The 17,793-nt window shown below is 49.5% G+C and overlaps 1 protein-coding gene across 6 annotated transcripts in view; it reads right to left on the bottom strand.

Moving 5' to 3' along the window:
• GAS7 (growth arrest specific 7) overlaps positions 1-17,793 on the bottom strand; it is a 198,873-nt gene that overhangs the window by 65,243 nt on the left and 115,837 nt on the right. For 5 of the 6 annotated variants that reach the window (XM_079903924.1, XM_079903926.1, XM_079903925.1 and 2 more), the window contains exon 2: positions 13,361-13,481. In XM_079903924.1, coding sequence (XP_079760050.1) covers positions 13,361-13,481 — 121 coding nt within the window. Of the gene's footprint in view, positions 1-12,472; positions 12,569-13,360; positions 13,482-17,793 lie in introns of all 6 variants that reach the window. The other variant, XM_079903929.1, reaches the window with a different exon arrangement.

Raw genomic sequence — 17,793 nt, 5'->3', positions numbered from 1 at the left:
GAAAGCAAGTGAAGTCTTTACCCGTGGCAGAGAGGAAGAGAAGGGAGGGGGAGGAGGGGATGGGGGTCTCCTTGACTCCCAGCCCAGAACACACCTCCTTCTGTGGCAGAGATCACGTGGCCCGGCATCCCTGGATGCTCCTTTGCGCCATAGAGAAAAGACCGGGGGCCTTTCAGGCTCCAGTTTGTGCATCTCAGCCCCAGAAGGATCCCCAGAACACGAGACCACCTCTCCAGAGGAACCGAGGAGGGTGGGATGTCGTGCTGGGGAAGGCGAAGCAAGAGAGAACCTTGGTGCTCAGCTCCCATCCGCTCCTCTATTTCAGAGAAGCTAATGTTACCTACTTGTACAAGTAATACAGGTCCAAGGGAGAAAACACTGGAAAACGGCAAAGTCAAAAGAGAACATAAAAATCCTCCCTGATCCCACTGCTCAGGGAGAACCCCTGCGTACAAGTTATCTCCCTGCACATCTAAATGCAATGGTGTGTCATGAGAGTGGAGGGCACCCCAGGCAGCAGGAATCAGGGACAGAGGGAGGTGGTGGCCGGGAGCTGGGTCCTGTCTGCATGGCCACAGGGCTCTGTCCTTAGGAAATACAAAGCTTGAAAGGCTTTCCAAAGCGGCGCAACCTTCTCTTTTCAAGATGGGGGCTCAAGACCAGGATTGCTGGTAATGCACCTAGAATCTGGCTTAAACCAGAGATGAACATGACCTCCAGCCAAGTCCTCTCTGGTATGTTCCAGAGAAGCCTCACAAGTATCGGGAAATCAACTGCTTCATGAAGTGTCTCAATTCACACTGCTGTGCACCTGAAACTAACACAACATTGTAAATCAACTCTACTCCAATTAAAAAAAAAAAAAAAAGGAGTGGGAAATCCACTTAAATGGGGAAGAGAAAACAAGTGTCTCTTTGCTGCAGCTCGTATTAAAGCTTTCCTGCACGCACATCTCTTGGAATTACTGGCGTTCTGGTACCCTGGCAGCTATCCTAAGCCGGAGCTCATACCTCACATTCGCTGATCGGCTGGCGATAGGTTGGCAACGTAACAGGAAGGCGGGCCACCCTTCCTGCTGCTGGTGCTAACTGCCCCGTAGGGCAGGTGTTCTGAGACACAGATGACAGATTGCTCCTGTCCACAGCATTGCGGAGGACAAAACACCGCTTGTTTGTTTTAGCAGTGCCCAAAGAGACCACGATGGCGTGTTACTCTGGGCGTGGGAAATGTATTGGTTTCCTGGGGCTGCCCTAACAAAACACCACGAACTAGGCAGCTTCGACTACGACAGAAATGTGTTGTGTCACAGTTCTGGAGGCTGGAAGTCTGAGACCAAGGTGTCAGCAAGATTGCTTCCTTCTGAGAGCTTGTGAGCATCTGCTCTAGGCCTCTTCCCTGGCTTCTGGTGGCCTCGGTCATTCCGTGGCTCATAGATGGGCTCCCTTTGTGTCTTCACATCGTCTTCCCTCTGTGTGTGTCTGTCTCTGCGTCCAAAACGCTTTTCGTAAGGATCCGACGTATTGGATGAGGGCCCAGCAAGCGCCGGGATCTTAACCTGATCGTCTGCAAAGACCCTATATCCAAGGTCACATTCAAGGGTCCTAGGGGTTAGGACTTAAACTTCCTTTGGGGGGGTGGGGGGGACACAGTTCAAAAGGCTGCAGCTGGCTGGGAACAGTAGGAGGCAGGGATGGAGGTCACACTAACCTATGGAGTTGATCTGGGGAACAGAAAGTCTGGACAGAGGAGTCCAGGGATTCAGAAGCAGAGGGTCCGGGTCTGTGGCAGGGCCCAGAGGGGGAGCAAGGAACTGGACCACCAGGGACCAGGGGAAAACTAAGCCCCAGCCCTAGTACATGTCCCAGCAGGCAGCCACGCAGAGCACGAGTGCCGTCAGACTGGTTGTTCAAACAGTGAAAAACGTCTGTACCAGTTGGAAAACTGCTTCCGCTCCGACCTCCCTACCCCAAGTATCCCCAGTCCCCGAGACCGCCCCACCCCCATTAGATCCCCACAAGGGCCATTAAGGCTGAATGCCTGGGGAGGGGGCGGGGGGCAGAATCCCCTTCCAGCATGTTCTTCGCGCAGTCCATCCCTGTGCTGGACCGCTCGGTAACTTCCTCTGCTCTCACCCATTGCAGGGGCTATTTCTTCTCGGGCTGGGTACACAGGTGCTAATAAGCACAGCCGGCAAGAGGGCAGCGCATCACTCCACAGGAATGTCCAGGAGCCCCGCCGGGTACAAGGCCCAGCCCATGACCTTCCAAGGACAGCAAGACCCTTCAGGGGAGGCTCCCAGAGCCCCGTGCCCAGCCCAGCACCCCGCTGCCGGGGAGCGCACGCAATCAACACTCATCCCGCGCCACTAACTTCTCACCCCATCCTCCTCCCACACCTCTTGGAAGAGCACTGCCTACTCCGGAATCCATCTTGGACTGAAATTACAAAAAGGCTGTTCCTCAGCTCCAAGACCTTCCTCCAACAGTGAAGATCTCTGATCGCCGGGACGCCACGCCAGCTCTCCGTACGAGGCAGGTTCCCCAGCAGTGGTGTGTGAGGAGCACGGCGGTGTGGCAACTCCCTGTTGCACAGGATTTGAGGGCCGGAAGGGACCTGCAGAGGTCTGTTCAGGCAGGAAAGAAAATGGACTGCAACCCACGAGGAAAGTCTCCTTTAACAATCTCATCTCCACTGGGAGGCGTTCTCGAAGCCATTTGCATTGTGTTCGCCCACACCACCCCTGCAAGGAGCCATCCAAGTGCATAATGAGAGACGGCAACAGAGAAGGCATTGAGCAAACGCTTGTGGCTTGATAATCCATTCACGTGGTCCTGGCCCACTCACTCATCAGAATATAACCTATGGATAATTTCCATTTTGCCAGGAGTTCCGCTGACTCCGTGGGACCCAACTCTTTAAACAGCATTGATGGCTATCTCTGTCCAGACCGCCCTTCCCTGTGGACCCCAACTTCCTGCTGCGGCCACGTGCTCCCACTGCCCCCCCCCACCCCGCACACACACAGGCTTTACAGAAGCCCCCAAACGGCAACGCTTCCTGCACTAATAGGTCGGGTGCACATGAAAGCTCCAGGAATAAGGCAGAGTATGGGATGAGTCTGAAAGTTCTTCCTGAAGTGGACCGGTCAGTCCTTTCTCCCGATTCTTTCATCTCTCGCCTGGTCCCCTTTCATAATCTCTTATTTCCAAGTGCATTTATAAAATAGATTCCTGATTTTATGCCTAATGCTAATCTTCCCCTGCAATACTCGCTGTCAAGCCATGAGGCTATGTCCAAACACAGGTCAAAGCTCAAGGCCCCACAAGCACTGGACATGTAAGATGCTTGCATGAAGCAGACTCGAGTAGAAGAAAAGTCAGGAGTGGTGGCAACCTGCTCAGATCCACCGGTGGCGTTCAGGCAGGAAGGCGGGTCGCATGCGGCCATACCTCACAATTTTTCAAAAGGAGACAAGTATCTGGGTGGGTATGAAACATGTCCCAATTTTTCAATGTTGGCAACTCATTCAACATCTTTAAGGATGGCGAACACAAAACAAAGTCCTTCTGTGGACAGCCTCTGGCCTCAAGACCATCTACCGTGAGACATCGACTCTACCTGAATCTCTGCAGGACAGCTCACCTGGATCTAGCGGTCCTGACCCTGCCTTGCCCCACCGCCACCAGAGGCACTACAACTGCCCTAGAAATGCAGTCATCACACACCAGAGTTCAACCCAAGCAAACGTCATTCCTTATGGATACACAGCTCACGATCACCTTGTACTTTTCTCGGCCTGTAATGGATACAGGTCGATCTAATGCCTGGAAAAGATCCTACCACTTTACATGGATGGACTAGCGTGACAGGGCTGGATGAGTCATTGGATACGATCCGATCCCACCACACTCACCAGGCCACTGGGCTCTGCAAAGTGATGATGAGGGCAAGGTGACCCTACACTGGTACGTATGTCCTAAGCAAAGCAGAGGCCAGCTAGGACATTCCGGGATAACGTTCTCCAGAGAAGAGAAATATGAAGGAAGAAAAACTTTACAGCTTTCTTACATCTCCAAGGCCTAGAACTCTTTCACTAGACTCCAAGTTCCTTGAAGGCAAGGATGGTGTTCAGATGTCTAGATGTCAGAGTGCTACAGAGAATGGGAAAATGAAAACAGTAGAAGCCCCAAAGCCTTTGACTTAGTTGCAGCTAGAAACAAAGTTGAAACCAGAGTTCATACGTCTTTTATTTTTTTAATGGCAAAAATACTGAGATTCAAAAAAAAATGTTTTTTGAGCTGTTGACTCAAAAGCTGTGAAATGATAAGAACTGCCACTACATCCTGTTATGTAGACAAGAATAAAGGCTAGAGATATCTGCAAGTCTGCTACCCTGACAACACAAGAGTATAAACACAAGCCAGGTGAAGGGCCTTTCTTGGTATTTTATTCTCATTCTATATCCTGTCACTGTAAGATTGAGTTATTTGTCTTCACGTCGTTTTTCCGCGAGATTCTACTTTAACGACAATGGTTTATGGTTATATAACCATAAACCATTTATTTAACCTTGGGACTATAATGCACGTTTACTTGTTCGAAGAAAATTGTATTTTCTCATTGAATTTCCACGAGAGAAAAACTGGATTTCAAGGGACTCTTCAGCGTCAGAATATCTGATCCACTGACCATGCCATCATCAATCTGGTTGTCTCCTTAGACGTCAAAAATAGGTGGTGACTATCAGAAAACAATTAAAGATATAAAGCAGAAACTTTTACTCGCTCCAAATAGGAGATTCCAATTCAGTAGGTCTGCGGCAGGACCTGTGTGTCAATATTTTTAAACAAACTCCCCATGTGCTTCAATGCCCACCAAAGTTTGGGAATCGGGCAGAAGGAATGCCCAACTGAGGCATCAAAGAACTTGTTCTAGAAGGACACCAGGAAAGTCACCAACTCACCCACCTACCTCTATATGCCTGTTTTTATTGTGATATAACTCATATACCATGAAACTCACTCTCTAAAAGCATACATTACAGGGGTTTTTAGTATATTCACAGAGATGTGCAACCACCAACACTATTTAATTTTAGAACATTTTCATCACCTCAAAAGGACACCCCTTACCCGTGAGAAGTCACCCCTTCTCCCCAGTCCCTGGAACCACGGATCTGCTATCTGGGTCTATGGATTTGCCTGTTCTAAGCATTTCATATAAATGGAACCACACAACATAGGGCTTTGTGCGTGTGGCTTCTTTCATTTAGCACGATATTTTCAAGGTTCACCCATGCATGTTGCATGTACCCATTAGTACTTGCTTCCTTTTTATGGCTGAATAACTTCCCATTGCAGGGACAGACCACATTTTGTTTCGGATATTAATTTTGGTTGGGGGGGGCCCACACCGAGCAGCTTGTGGGATCTTAGTTCCCCAACCAGGGACTGAACGCAGGCCCTCGTGGGTAAGAGCGTGGAGTCCTAATCACTGGACCGCCAGGGAATTCCCAGACCACATTTTGTTTATCCACTCATTCGCTGATGGACATTTGGGTTGTTTCTGGCCATCATGAATAATGCTGCTATGAACATTCATGTATAAATTTTTGTGTGGACACGTTTTCAGTTCTCTTGGGTAGATATCTAGGAGTGGAACTGCTGGGTCCTATGCCATACATTCTATTTTATTCCAGATCTGAACCACTTGCTGCTAACTGGTGACCCCACCTAACATCCAATGAGGAAAGTTCTTACACTGTTGACCAATAAGTTGTCTTTTTCAAAGTAACACTAGCAAACAATAAAATTCTGTCTGCTTTGTGTTTTGATTTTTATGGGACTTCAACTTCCTGGCAGCGTGAATGACTCTCTGACCCACCTCGCACCTGCCAAAATTCCAGGAGAATTTAAAACTGCTTAAAAACTGCTGAGAAATGAGAGACGTGTTGTGTACTAAAGTGTTACCTTAATATTACAGATTAAAATGAATTCTCTGGAAGGGAAAAACGCAACCCCACAGAAACAGATGAATAGTAAGATTTAAGGGCTCACAGCTTCCCATTAAGAAAGAGTCCACGAAAGAAAAATAATACAGCTAAAATAAAAAACATGAACACACACGCACGCACACACGCGCGCACACACACACACACACACACACACACACACACACCCCTATTTCAATCAACTGAATGTGCCAAATAAAAGCATCGTTTTAGTCTCACATTTGTTCAACACAGATGGACAGATGAAAACAGACTGATGTTTTTGGGCGCAGAAGCTTCTCAGGGCAACTTTTATTAACTGAGAATTATCAGGGCTGCTCTCTCAAGTATTCCAATTATTTGTAACAAAGAGAAGCTCAAGGAATGCTTTTAAAAAGGGTTCTACTGGAAAACTTATCCAGAAACTCACATTAGCTCCTGCTGTAATAAAGTTAAATGGGAATCTACTCACTTAAAGAAAAATTAAAACCAGAAATCAAGAAAAGTGCCTATTATTTGGTAAATGAATCCAAAAGCTCAATTCCTGGTTTAATCCTCCACGTTTGGCTCACAAACATAATAAAACATTTATACATATGAATTCTTTGTCAAAAGAGCTTAAAAACAGTTCCCAGCTCTCCTGGGTTTCAGTTGATGCTCTCAGAAGATAGTTGTGTTTCCCTTAAAAATAAAAGTTATCTCGAATTGTTTTTGCTACTAATCCATGAACTCAGTTATCCTTACTGCAAATTAAGTCACTGCCCTCCCCCATGCCCATCCTCCTGTATACTGAGGTAAAAAGGAAAAGATTAGAAGACAGGGGATCCAAGCATAGCTTGGTCTTTGAATGGGCAGGTAACTTTGACTGAGTCCCTTTACCCCATGGGGGACTCCCTTCCTCGTGTGTAAAATGAACGGGTTCTATCTGTTAGGCTGGGGATCATCAAACTTTTTCTTTTAAAGGCCGGAGGGTAAACATTTTTGGTTTTGTGAGCTATATGGACCCTACTCAACTCTGCCATCTTTGGGCAATAGCAGCCTTAGGCAAAAAGAAAATAAAAGAGGGGCTTCCCTGGTGGTGCAGTGGTTAAGAGTCCACCTGCCAATGCAGGGGACGTGGGTTCGAGCCCTGGTCCGGGAAGATCCCACATGCTGCGGAGCAACTAAGCCCCTGTGCCACAACTACTGAGCCTGTGCTCTAGAGCCCGCAAGCCAGAACTACTGAGGCTGCGCTCTGGAGCCCGCACGCCTAGAGCCCGTGCTCTGCAGCAGGAGAAGCCACGGCAATGAGAAGCCCACGCACCGCAACGAAGAGTAGCCCCCGCTCACCACAACGAGACCCGCACAGCAACAAAGACCCAACGCAGCCAAAAATTAAAATAAATATATATTAAAAAAAAGAAAAGAAAAGAAAAGAGCACGCCTGTGTTCCAATTAAACTCTATTTACAGAAACAGGCTGCAAGCTGAATTTGGCCCAAGGGCTGTAGACTGCCGACTGCTGTGTTCAATGATTTGTAAGGTTCCCCCTAGGATGACTGAGTAAAAGTCATCGGCCACCGAAACCCTGTAAATAATCAAGTCATCAAGGCCTGACAGCGGAGAGAGATGTACAGCCCAGCACACAGTGGGACAGGAGCCTCCAGGCTGGGACAGACATTGGGCTCTTCCTCACATTTCCATCGACTGCCTCCTCCTATTTTGGTGGGTACCTCACCCACGCTCCACTGACCATCGCCTTGGGCTTGGCTGAAGCATCACTCTGTGGGCGTGGAATAAGGCTTTCCAAGAGGCTGCTGGGGGTCAGATGCTACACCCCAAAGTGGGGGGAAATGGCTCTCCAAGCAGAGAAGCGTGGCCAGTGGGAAACAGGAGATGAGAAGGAGGGGAGCAGATAAAACACCTCTGCTCTCCCGTGGACTACTCAAAGGCATGACTCCTCTCTGCAAACCTGGTTCCAGAGAAGCGAACACACTTGCTGAGCAACCCGCTGGCTGTCAGTTCACTGTCAAGGCTAGCCAGCATCTTCCTTTGCCTCTCTTCCCCCCTCACCCACCCTCACCATTCTGGGCTTAAACCTCCCAAATAAGGTGTTAACACTTAATCCTTGCCTCAGGCTCTGCTTTCTCGGGGAAACAGGACTAAGGCACCCTCTTCAAATGATCCTCTTTCTTTAGAAATGAAAGACAGATAAATGAAACTATCAGATTTAAAGTATATAAAGATTAATCTATGTAAGAGATAAAATACTGACTCATACACTAAGCAAAACCAAGCTTGGCCTTCGTTACTGGCTTGAAATATCCCTTCGAGGTCCAAATAGTAAAAATATATCTTAAATAATATCTAAAAAGCCAGCATCTCTCCAAAAAGAAGACCTGAATATCTCTGACCCTGTTAAGTGATTAAATGTGCATATCTGGGCTTCCAATGATAAATGGAACAAAACAACTTTGTGCTGTTTTCTTGAAATGCAGTTATTTGTTATGCAAATAAGAGGTCCCGCTTAACACTAGCTTAGGTCCCTGAATAGGCTGGCTACTGATAATAGCTCCATAACCAGAAACTAAACACACTCTCATTTTTGGCAATAGAGTCAACTTTGGGTAGAACGGGGCACTGCAGCACAAGCAATTTCCTGATACCAGAACCCTGGGGCCTGAGCTCAGTACCACCCTGCCCGACAAAATGCCCCAGAGAGCCATAAACCGTGAGGAGATAAGGGGAGATGGGTGGGAGGAAGATGCCTCCCAAAGTCTCATGCTCTGATGGCCTTGCTGAGTTTCTACGAAAACAATAGTGTCATTGCATTAACTTATCCAACAAAATTTCCTGTGAGCCATCTGGCCCAACACCATTTATTAAATAATGTGTGCTTTCCCCAAAGACTTACAATATCCCCTCCCCCACCATAAATCTGACCTGTATTTCAGTCTGTCTTGACAATCTTTTCTCCTTTGCCATTCAGGACACTGCCTGCTCCTGGAAGCCTCACATCTCTGACGATTCTTTCCCGAGCCCCCTCTGCCCCTCCCTTAAGCGTGGTTCTGCAGGGCTCTCTTCCCCCTGGAGGCTTGCCCTGGGTGACCTCCTGCACGCTCCTGATTTCAGTTCTCTGCTGATGAAATGCAAGTTCCGGGCCGCTACCTGGGCTTGCAACGGAGTCAGACCAAGGGACAAGTGGGGGTGTAACCCAGTCTGCTCTCTGCCCACCACGCCGTGCACCCACACAGCTCCCCAGCGCCTCATCTTTAGCCCAGATGACGACCCCTGAGTCACAGACCCATCCGTCCAACATACACTGCCCATCTCTCCCTGAATGTTCCCCAAGGAACGGTATGCTCCACGTGGAATCATCTTCTTTCTTCCAAAGCCATTCCTCCCAAGTTCCCTGTTCTCACTGAACAGCTCCGGCACACAAGGCAGAAAAGGAATCTGTGCGTTCTTCTTTCCTGGACCTGCCACACCCCGTCTGACAGATCGTATCTCCTCCTCTCCGGCCACACTACAGACACGGAGCTGACCTCATTACTTCTCATGGAGCCTGTCAGGTTCCTGCTCACCATCCTATAACCCATCACTCTGCTGCACGAGCAATATCGCCGCAATATTCTGAGGATGTCAAGCCAGTGCTTCCATCGCTTTCCACGCCCACAGGGCAAAGCCCCAACTCTTCACGGTGCCCCATTGGGGTCTGTAGTGGATCAGACCCCCAAGTCCCCCCCTCTCTGTTCCTCACCCACGCCAGCCACATCAGCCTTCCCCCTGCTGCCTCCCCTCTGCTCGTGCTGCCACTGCAGCTGAAAACGCCCAAGGCAAGGACCCCGCATCCCTGCTCTCAAAGACTTGTCTGACACCCAGATAAAGCTGGCGACCCCCTTCCTTGGGCCTGCAGGTTTCCACGTTAACACCCGAAACACTCATTGGTTTCCGTGTTTCTGACTCCATCACACCTGCAGTCGCTGAAGGCGGAGATGGCCTCCGGTTTGATTTCGTACCCCACAGCCCAGCACAGCAGCCCTGTAACAATCCCCATGCAGAAAATCCTAAACGGATTTGAAAATAAGCAGATGAGCCAGAGCAGGGTAATACAAATGTAAATTGGGCTTTAAACTCCTTGCATTTGTACATGGTGTAAAAACGAGGACAGCACGTCTATGGTACCCCAGCGCCCTCTGCATAAGCAGCGATTAGGGATTAAGGGAGACCAGGAGAGCTTGGAAGCAAGGTGGACAGACAGAAAGAAGAAGAAAGAAACGGCTCACGGTGCCTGCGAGAAGGGGGTCTGCTTCCTGGACAGTGGCGAGCGATTCTGGCCAGAGTCCCAGGGCAGCAGAGATCCAAGAGTTGGGGCGGAAAGGTGGGTGCAGCTGGCCCGGCTGTGAGGAGACACGTGCTTCCAGGAGTCAGGGGTCAGATAAACGTGGGTGTGAGAAGAGCCAGAGGCTGCTCTGATAAGCACCTTCCTGCAGAAAGGCAGTCAGATTAAAAAATTTACAAAGCAGTCCAGGAGCCAAACAAAATGGGGCTAAGATTCCAGAGGAGAATCAGAAAGATATCTGGTCTTCCTAGTGCCTTAAAACTAAAAAGCAAAATCTTTAACGTAATGTTCAGGGTCTGCATGATCCCTCCAAACATGACCGATATTGTTGTCATGCTTCTCATCTCAGCTGAAGGGAACCTCCTCCTCCATGAAGTCTCCCCTGACCTCCCAGGGTCTCTCTGGGACATGCTCTCAAAACACTGTGGACTCCTCCTTCACAGCCCTGCTCTCGACTGCAATCAAATATGGACTCATTTAAAATCTGCTTCTGGGAATTCCCTGATGGTCCAGTGGTTTGGACTTGGTGCTTTCACTGTCAGGGCCCAGGTTTGATTCCTGGTCAGGGAACTAAGATCCTGCAAGCTGGATCAAAAGTTTAAAATATGGCCAAAAACATAAAAGTACAGCCAAAACTAAAACTAAAAAAAAAAAAAAAAAATCTGCTTCCATTAGTAGAAGTAATTTGAGGGCTGAGGCTGCTTCTTTTTTATTATTATATCCTCAGCATCCAACACTCTGCCTGGAACATACGTGAGGCCCAACACATGTTTGTTGACTGAACAATTCAATCAACCAGATGAAGAATGAATTAAACAACAAATGAATAAAACTGGCATGTGTCTAGTGCCCTGTAGGATATTTATCAGCATCCCTGGCCTCTACTCACTAGATGCCAGTATATTCCCCAGTTGGAACAATCAAAATTCTTTTCAGACTTGCCCCCTGGTGAGCAAAATTGTCCCTATTGAGAACCACTGTTATACTGGATTGTTGAGTAGGCGAAGTAAAATTATTTATGGGTAATTTAGTGCATTTCGACATATAATATATACACAGTAAATGTAATTGTTTGATTATTGATTAAAAAAAAAAGCTGGCATGTGTCTAGAATGCAAGACCAAGGAGCCAGGAATACAGCAACCAATATGGCCCATGGGCCAACACATGCATGTCATCATACAGCTTGGGAACTCCTTAAATAACTAAGATCGACTTTTACATTTTTTTTTTTTTTTTTTTGCAGTACACGGGCCTCTCACTGTTGTGGCCTCTCCCGTTGCGGAGCACAGGCTCCGGATGCGCAGGCTCAGCGGACATGGCGCATGGGCCCAGCCACTCCGTGGCATGTGGGATCTTCCCGGACCAGGGCACGAACCCGTGTCCCCTGCATCGGCAGGCGGACTCTCAACCACTGCGCCACCAGGGAAGCCCGACTTTTACATTTTTAAATGGCTGAAAAAAGAACCCTATTCTTTGACATGCAAGTTATTGGAAATTCACACTGCCTGGTAACATAAAATGGGATTTAACTATCCCCTTACTAAAGAGAGGGCTAGTTAAATGAATGAGAGCATATACTAGCAACGGACTGTTTGTTACACGGCTATTTTTAAAAAATCAGTTAGATTTTAGAAAGCTACTTTTACCCTTCTGCCCCTTTGCAACAGAGTGGCTAATTCAGGACAAGAATGGAGCCGAATTCTTGATGATCTCAGGATCATTTGGTCCAACTTCCGCATTTTACAGATGGGGCCCTGCCCATAAACACACTCACCTCCGAAACTTCAAAGTCTGATAACAGTACAAAGCTGCTCTGTGCTTATTGTGAGGAAGCTTCTGATTAGAATGGTCAGAAATAGTTCTACTTCCCTTTTCCTAGAAACCCCTGGTTACCTCTTCAACTAGAACACCCCTCCTTGAGCGGAAGGCCAGGTTGCCAGGCAATATAAACAAACCAGACGCCCCAAGTGGCAGCTGTCAGCTGCCTTCTCTGTTGCTTCCTCTAGACAGCAGCTGGCTCTCCTGTCACCAGTTCCCCACCCCGCTCCCGCCAAGTGCAGGTTCATAAACACAGACCATATCAATGGTGCTGTCGGGAGGGAGGAGGTAGCCGTAAGTCAGGTAGGCACAGATGGGGCAAGTGAGGTGCCGAAATCCTACCCGAGTCCACGTTCTGCCTTGGCACACACATCTGTGATTCCCACCAGATCTCACTTTCTGTGTTTCCATCCTCTCCGTTCTCTGGTGGCAGTTTCCCTGGGGTCAAGAGACAGAGCTGATGGCTGGCTTTGCTCTGCCCAGCCCGAGACCACAGCCTGTACACTGCTCTGTTCACCTCGTTATAGATGCCGCCACTCCTCCTTGTACGACCCTGCTCCAGCCTTCCTGCAGGTCACCCTACAGCCTACGTGCTAGGATCCTGGAGTGGTTGTGAAGGCTCAGGAGGCCTACAATAATCGGAGGCAAAGAGATGTGGTCCTGACCCAACTCAGAAATGCACAGGGAACCTCTAATTACCGGTTAGAATAAATAATCCATAACTAGCCCCAGAATTTCCCATAAAACATCCTAAGAAACTCCAGCCAGTGAGATACTTCAGGGAAGAGAGAGCGATGTTGTGATGTAATTAGGGAAACCCCACTCTCATAACCCTTGTTTGGGTATCAATCAGCGCATTCCAAGTTCCAAGAAATCATGCAGTAGCGTAACCTGTTTGATTTGATTTAAACCAGCTGTGGACCGCAGACCCTCTGGCGATCTCAGTTTGGAAAACACAGCCCCAGACCATGAGGCTGGGTTCCACAAAGATGCCGGGTGGTTGTGAGGTTCCAAGGATGACCCCAACTTTGAAGGGCAGCTTTCCCCACCCAGGTTCAGCCCCCTGCCACCCAGCCCTGTGAAGAAGGCAAGATTCCCCTGCAGCTTCTGAGGTAGATTTTGGAAGGAAAAGTCTAAAGCCCAGGAGGTGAAGGAGGGAGGAGAGAACCACCCCTCCAGACGGACAGGACCCCGGGGCTGGCGCAGGACGCTGCCCAGAGCGGGACTCACCATTGGTGGCCGTGTTGACATAGTAGCGCCGGCCCTGAGGGGACAAGTAGCTCTGCCAGCCTGGTGGAAGGACAACCGTCTGGCTTTCCTCTCCCGGTGGAGGGGGGGCCATTCCAGGCTTCTGTGGAGGAAGACAGAGAAGGTCACACACATGTGGCATTTCTGCAACTGTCTTTCAACCAGGAAGTCAGAGGCAGATGAAGTCGCCCTGGAGTGGCTCAACACTGGCGGGGGCGCGTGGCCCACGGGCCTCCCTGGGGGAGGTTACGGGCTGCAGGTGTGATGTCGGGGATTGCCTGAGCGTGAGGTGTGAGCAGCCCTTGATTTTCAGAACCACCGCAGAAGGGACAGCACCCCCCAGAGGACGGGGGAGATGCCCGTCAGTTAACACAAGAGCTGGGCTTTCTCCTCCCGGGCCCCCAGAAAACCACTCACAGTGTCGCTGCACCTGCCTGGAGGAGGCGGGTCACTCTCCAGCTCCCACTGTGGAATCTGAAAATCCTCAGGACCACCAAATACAGCAGCAGACAAGGCCCAGGGCCTGCTGTGGGAACTGACCAGGAGTAATTAATGCAAGTCTCAGCAGAGCGAGATGTTAAACCTTCCATAATAAAGCCAGGAATCAATGACGACCTAGGTGGGGTTTTTCTAGTCAAGTGTCCAAATCACTCTCGCAAAGAGAGCTGGGAATCTGAGTCGAAACAGACTTCCTTTCTATCGTACGCACTGATGTACGGTTTAATTCTTTAACTATGCACGGCAGTACTTTGAAAAAAAAAATCAGAGAAAAAGCATAGAACAGAAAAACAAGATGCAGACACAAAGGCTAAAACAGAGGCGATCTGTGGTGGTGGGATTCTGGGGAATTTTTATTCTTTTCTTTCTGCTTCTCTCTCTCATCTAAATTTTCTTCAATAAACACAAAAGCAAAAGTTGTTAGCTAAAGAACATTGAAAAATAAGAAGGTCCAAGTTAGCCCGTCATACAATTGCTGTTCCTTGTGAAGAAAGTACATTGACTAAAATCAGAATTCCAGCCACACGAGGAGAGGTGCTGTGAATTTCTCAACAAAGCTGGACCCTGTTCAGACATATTAAACCGCGTCAGCTCCTAAGTGCCCTCAGCATCCCCCAGCCATGCCCACGGAGGCAGGTTCTGATCACTGATGACCACCGCTTAGGAAGATAAGAGATTGAAAGTGAGCAGTAGAGACACACAGCTCCCAGACTCCTCTCAGCTTTTCTGAAGCTGCAAAGCCACGTGCTTCTGCTTCCTGCGGTGCCCTGCACACCCTCAGTGGGATGGGATCAATCCTAGCTTCTCCTGGGACTTCGAGTAAACACAGTCACCCCATGGCCCTCTGAGTAACGGCGGTGTATGTTTCATTATGAATTTTCACAATTTAACTAAAAGCTTTCCCCCACGCCCCTATCGCTTCTGTCTCCCACACCTGTTAGCTTACGGCTCCTCTCTGATTCCGTGCGCTGGCTTCTAAAAGAACTACCAGGGGCCAGAGAGCAGCCAGGAGGCCTCCTCACCAGCAGAGCATGTCCACCGAGCCCAGGCACACCGCTGTGCACGTTTACCTAGGCGTCCAGACACTGCTCCGGCCTCTTCCAGATTGGAAGGCGGTCGAAACACACGCAAGCCCTGTGATGAGTACAGTGTCTGTGTGGATAACATATCCCACAGGCAGGAGACAGACATTTTGGCTGAGTGGAGTTGGGAGTAAAATATGAGTGGGGAGCTCAGGAGGTTGGCTGAAGAGAGGAACATTCTATCAATAGAACCAGGTTGCTTCTGCTTGAGTTCAGGTAACTTAGAGCATCCAAGAAGGGAAGGCCAGATTATAGCTTGTCTAAATAACCTGGTAAGAAATGAGACATTGTTAAGAGGTATTAACCAAGGCTCAGAGACGGACGTGGCCAGAAATAGGTTGCAGAGGAGAGAGGGACCCAGAAGCACCGTGAAAACCAGCCCGCCTCAGGCTCACTCAATCCTGACACGGCCCCTGAGCTGCCACGTGACCTGGGGAAGTGACTCAACCAGCTGTGTCTATTGCCACATCTGTGAAACATCAGCCCAGTTGTGGCAGATGCCGTGGAGATTAATAACAAACTGGCCACCTAGGACAGTGCCTGTCACCAGTTGTGCCCAATGGGCGTTCCCAGCAGAATGGGGGGCCGTTCAAGGCGGAGCAAGACCAGGCTTCACACAGCCTCTGCCCCCCATAACGTGAAGTTCAGGGTCACACACCCGGCCTCCGCCGCACCCGCCCCATCACTGCGGCTGAAATGTCCCCGTTAACAGTCCCTCCTCTGAGGTTTCTGTTTCCAGGACTCCTCAGCTTAGAAGGCAAACACAGACCCTGCAGGGGAGGCCACTGGGTCACGATGCCGACTCACATACTCTGGTGAAAAGACCTCTCCTTAGCTGGGCTGGTGGAGAGCGTGGACCGAACCTTCCGCCCCTCTGGGTCCCCCTTGTGAAACAGCACCAGTGACATCTGTCCTGTCTCCACAGCTGCATGGTGCTGTTCTCTTTAGAATGACTGGTTAACCTGCCTAACTCTGTAGGGTCAGAAGAAGCCCGGGTTTCCGTCTGAGGACACTGATGGCCAGGTAGGGGCCACAATGGCTCTGAGGTCTCCCCCGTCCGGGAAACGCAGGACCCTTTGGAAGGCACCTGGGGGAGGCATCCCTGATGCTGAGCCCAGAAGGGCCAAGAGGTGCTGAAAGAGGGGAGGGGGGCACCCGGGCCAACTCAGCCAATTTCCTAATTTGGCCAACGTGGCAAAGAGGTCTCCACATCCCCTCCAGCATGGCCACGGGGCCCCGCTCTGCCCACCATCTGACTGTGTTCTGCCTCCGCCCTGCCCCCCAGGCAGACACAGTCCCCTTGTTTTCTCCCCTCTTGCAGAAAGAAGTTCCTCCCGTTGGCTGGCCTGTAGTAAGTCAGGAGTCAAAGACACGTGGACAGGGACTTCCCTGGTGGTCCAGTGGTTAAGACTCCGCGCTCCCAATGCAGGGGGCCCGGGTTCAATCCCTCCCTGGTCAGGGAACTAGATCCCACATGCATGACACAACTAAGAGCCCACGTGAGGCAATGAAGATCCCACATGCCGCATCTAAGACCCAGAGCAGCCAACTAAATAAATAAATATTAAAAAAAAATAAAGACGTGCAGACAGCTGGCTACATCCCCAAGAGAACTGAAAACAACACTCCAACACAGAATTGGTACGCACGTGTTCACAGCGGCATTTCTACAATTACCGACAGGTAGAAAAAACCCAAGTGTCCGTCAACTGATGAACGGACCAACGAAATGTGGTGTGTCCATAAAAAGGAATATTCAGCCATGCAAAGGAATGAAGTACTGATACACACTACAACACAGATGAACCCTGAAATCATGCTGCATGAGGTAAGCTGGACACAAAACCCCACTTATCGTACAATCTCACTGATGGGAGATATCCAGGACAGAAAAGTCCGTAGAGACGGAAAGCAGATTCGTGGTTGCCAGGGGCTGGAGGGAGGGGGAAATGAGGACAGGGATTCCTTTCTGGGGTGATGAGAATGTTCTGGAACTAGACAGTGGTGATGGTTGCACAAAACTGCGAAGGTATAAATGTCACTGACGGTAAATTTTATGTTAGGTGTATTTTAACACACACACACACACACACACACACACACACACACACACACAGTTGGCCTTCCCACCTGCAGGCCCTCATCTAAGAGGCCCAAACCACCACCATTACCTCATTCCTCGTGGTCATGGAGGGGCAGGCCTCCTGGGAGAGCTGCCCCACAGCCAACAAGAGGATTCAGCGTGAGTAACTACCCAGTAATTAAGGTCTCTGCCAAACCTATTCTTCTAATTAGTTTCCTTCCAACTTAAATCCTTCCCTTGCCTTCCCTAGTCCTGTGGCTTCTCCCCATTTCAGCAGCTCTTTCCCATGGGAATAGGAACTAGAAGCAGGGGTGAGGGGTGAGGTTGGGGGCCCCACCTACAATGAACATGAGCTGAAGGAGTGTGAATCGGGGGAGATGAAGCCAGTTTCTTCCAACTAAGAAATTCTTAACCTCATGCACAGGACTGCTTTGTGGGAATGAGAAAACGCTGCCTCTTCCCCAGATGGGCCAGACCCCTGAGTGCAAGGCTGGGTTTCAGCTGTCCCTGACTCCCCCCGCCCCCCACCAATCTGGGTCCCCTTGTTGAGTAAACAACCTCTTCAACTGTATATGACAGCCCATCCTCTGAGAATCTAAAGAAAACTATGGCTCTTCTGCCCCCAAAATGGAGGCACGTGTGCACCTACTCACTCACCCTATCTCCTACGGAACATCAAGAATTTCTAGACCACTTCAGAACCCTAGTCTAGAAGGTCCTCAAGAAACATCTGAGCTCAGATCCCATTTGCG

The sequence above is a fragment of the Stenella coeruleoalba genome (genome assembly GCF_951394435.1).
Source record: "Stenella coeruleoalba genome assembly, chromosome: 19".
Lineage (NCBI taxonomy): Eukaryota > Metazoa > Chordata > Mammalia > Artiodactyla > Delphinidae > Stenella > Stenella coeruleoalba.
The sequence above is the reverse complement of the archived record's forward strand: the minus strand, read 5'-3'. Positions and strand labels throughout refer to the sequence as shown.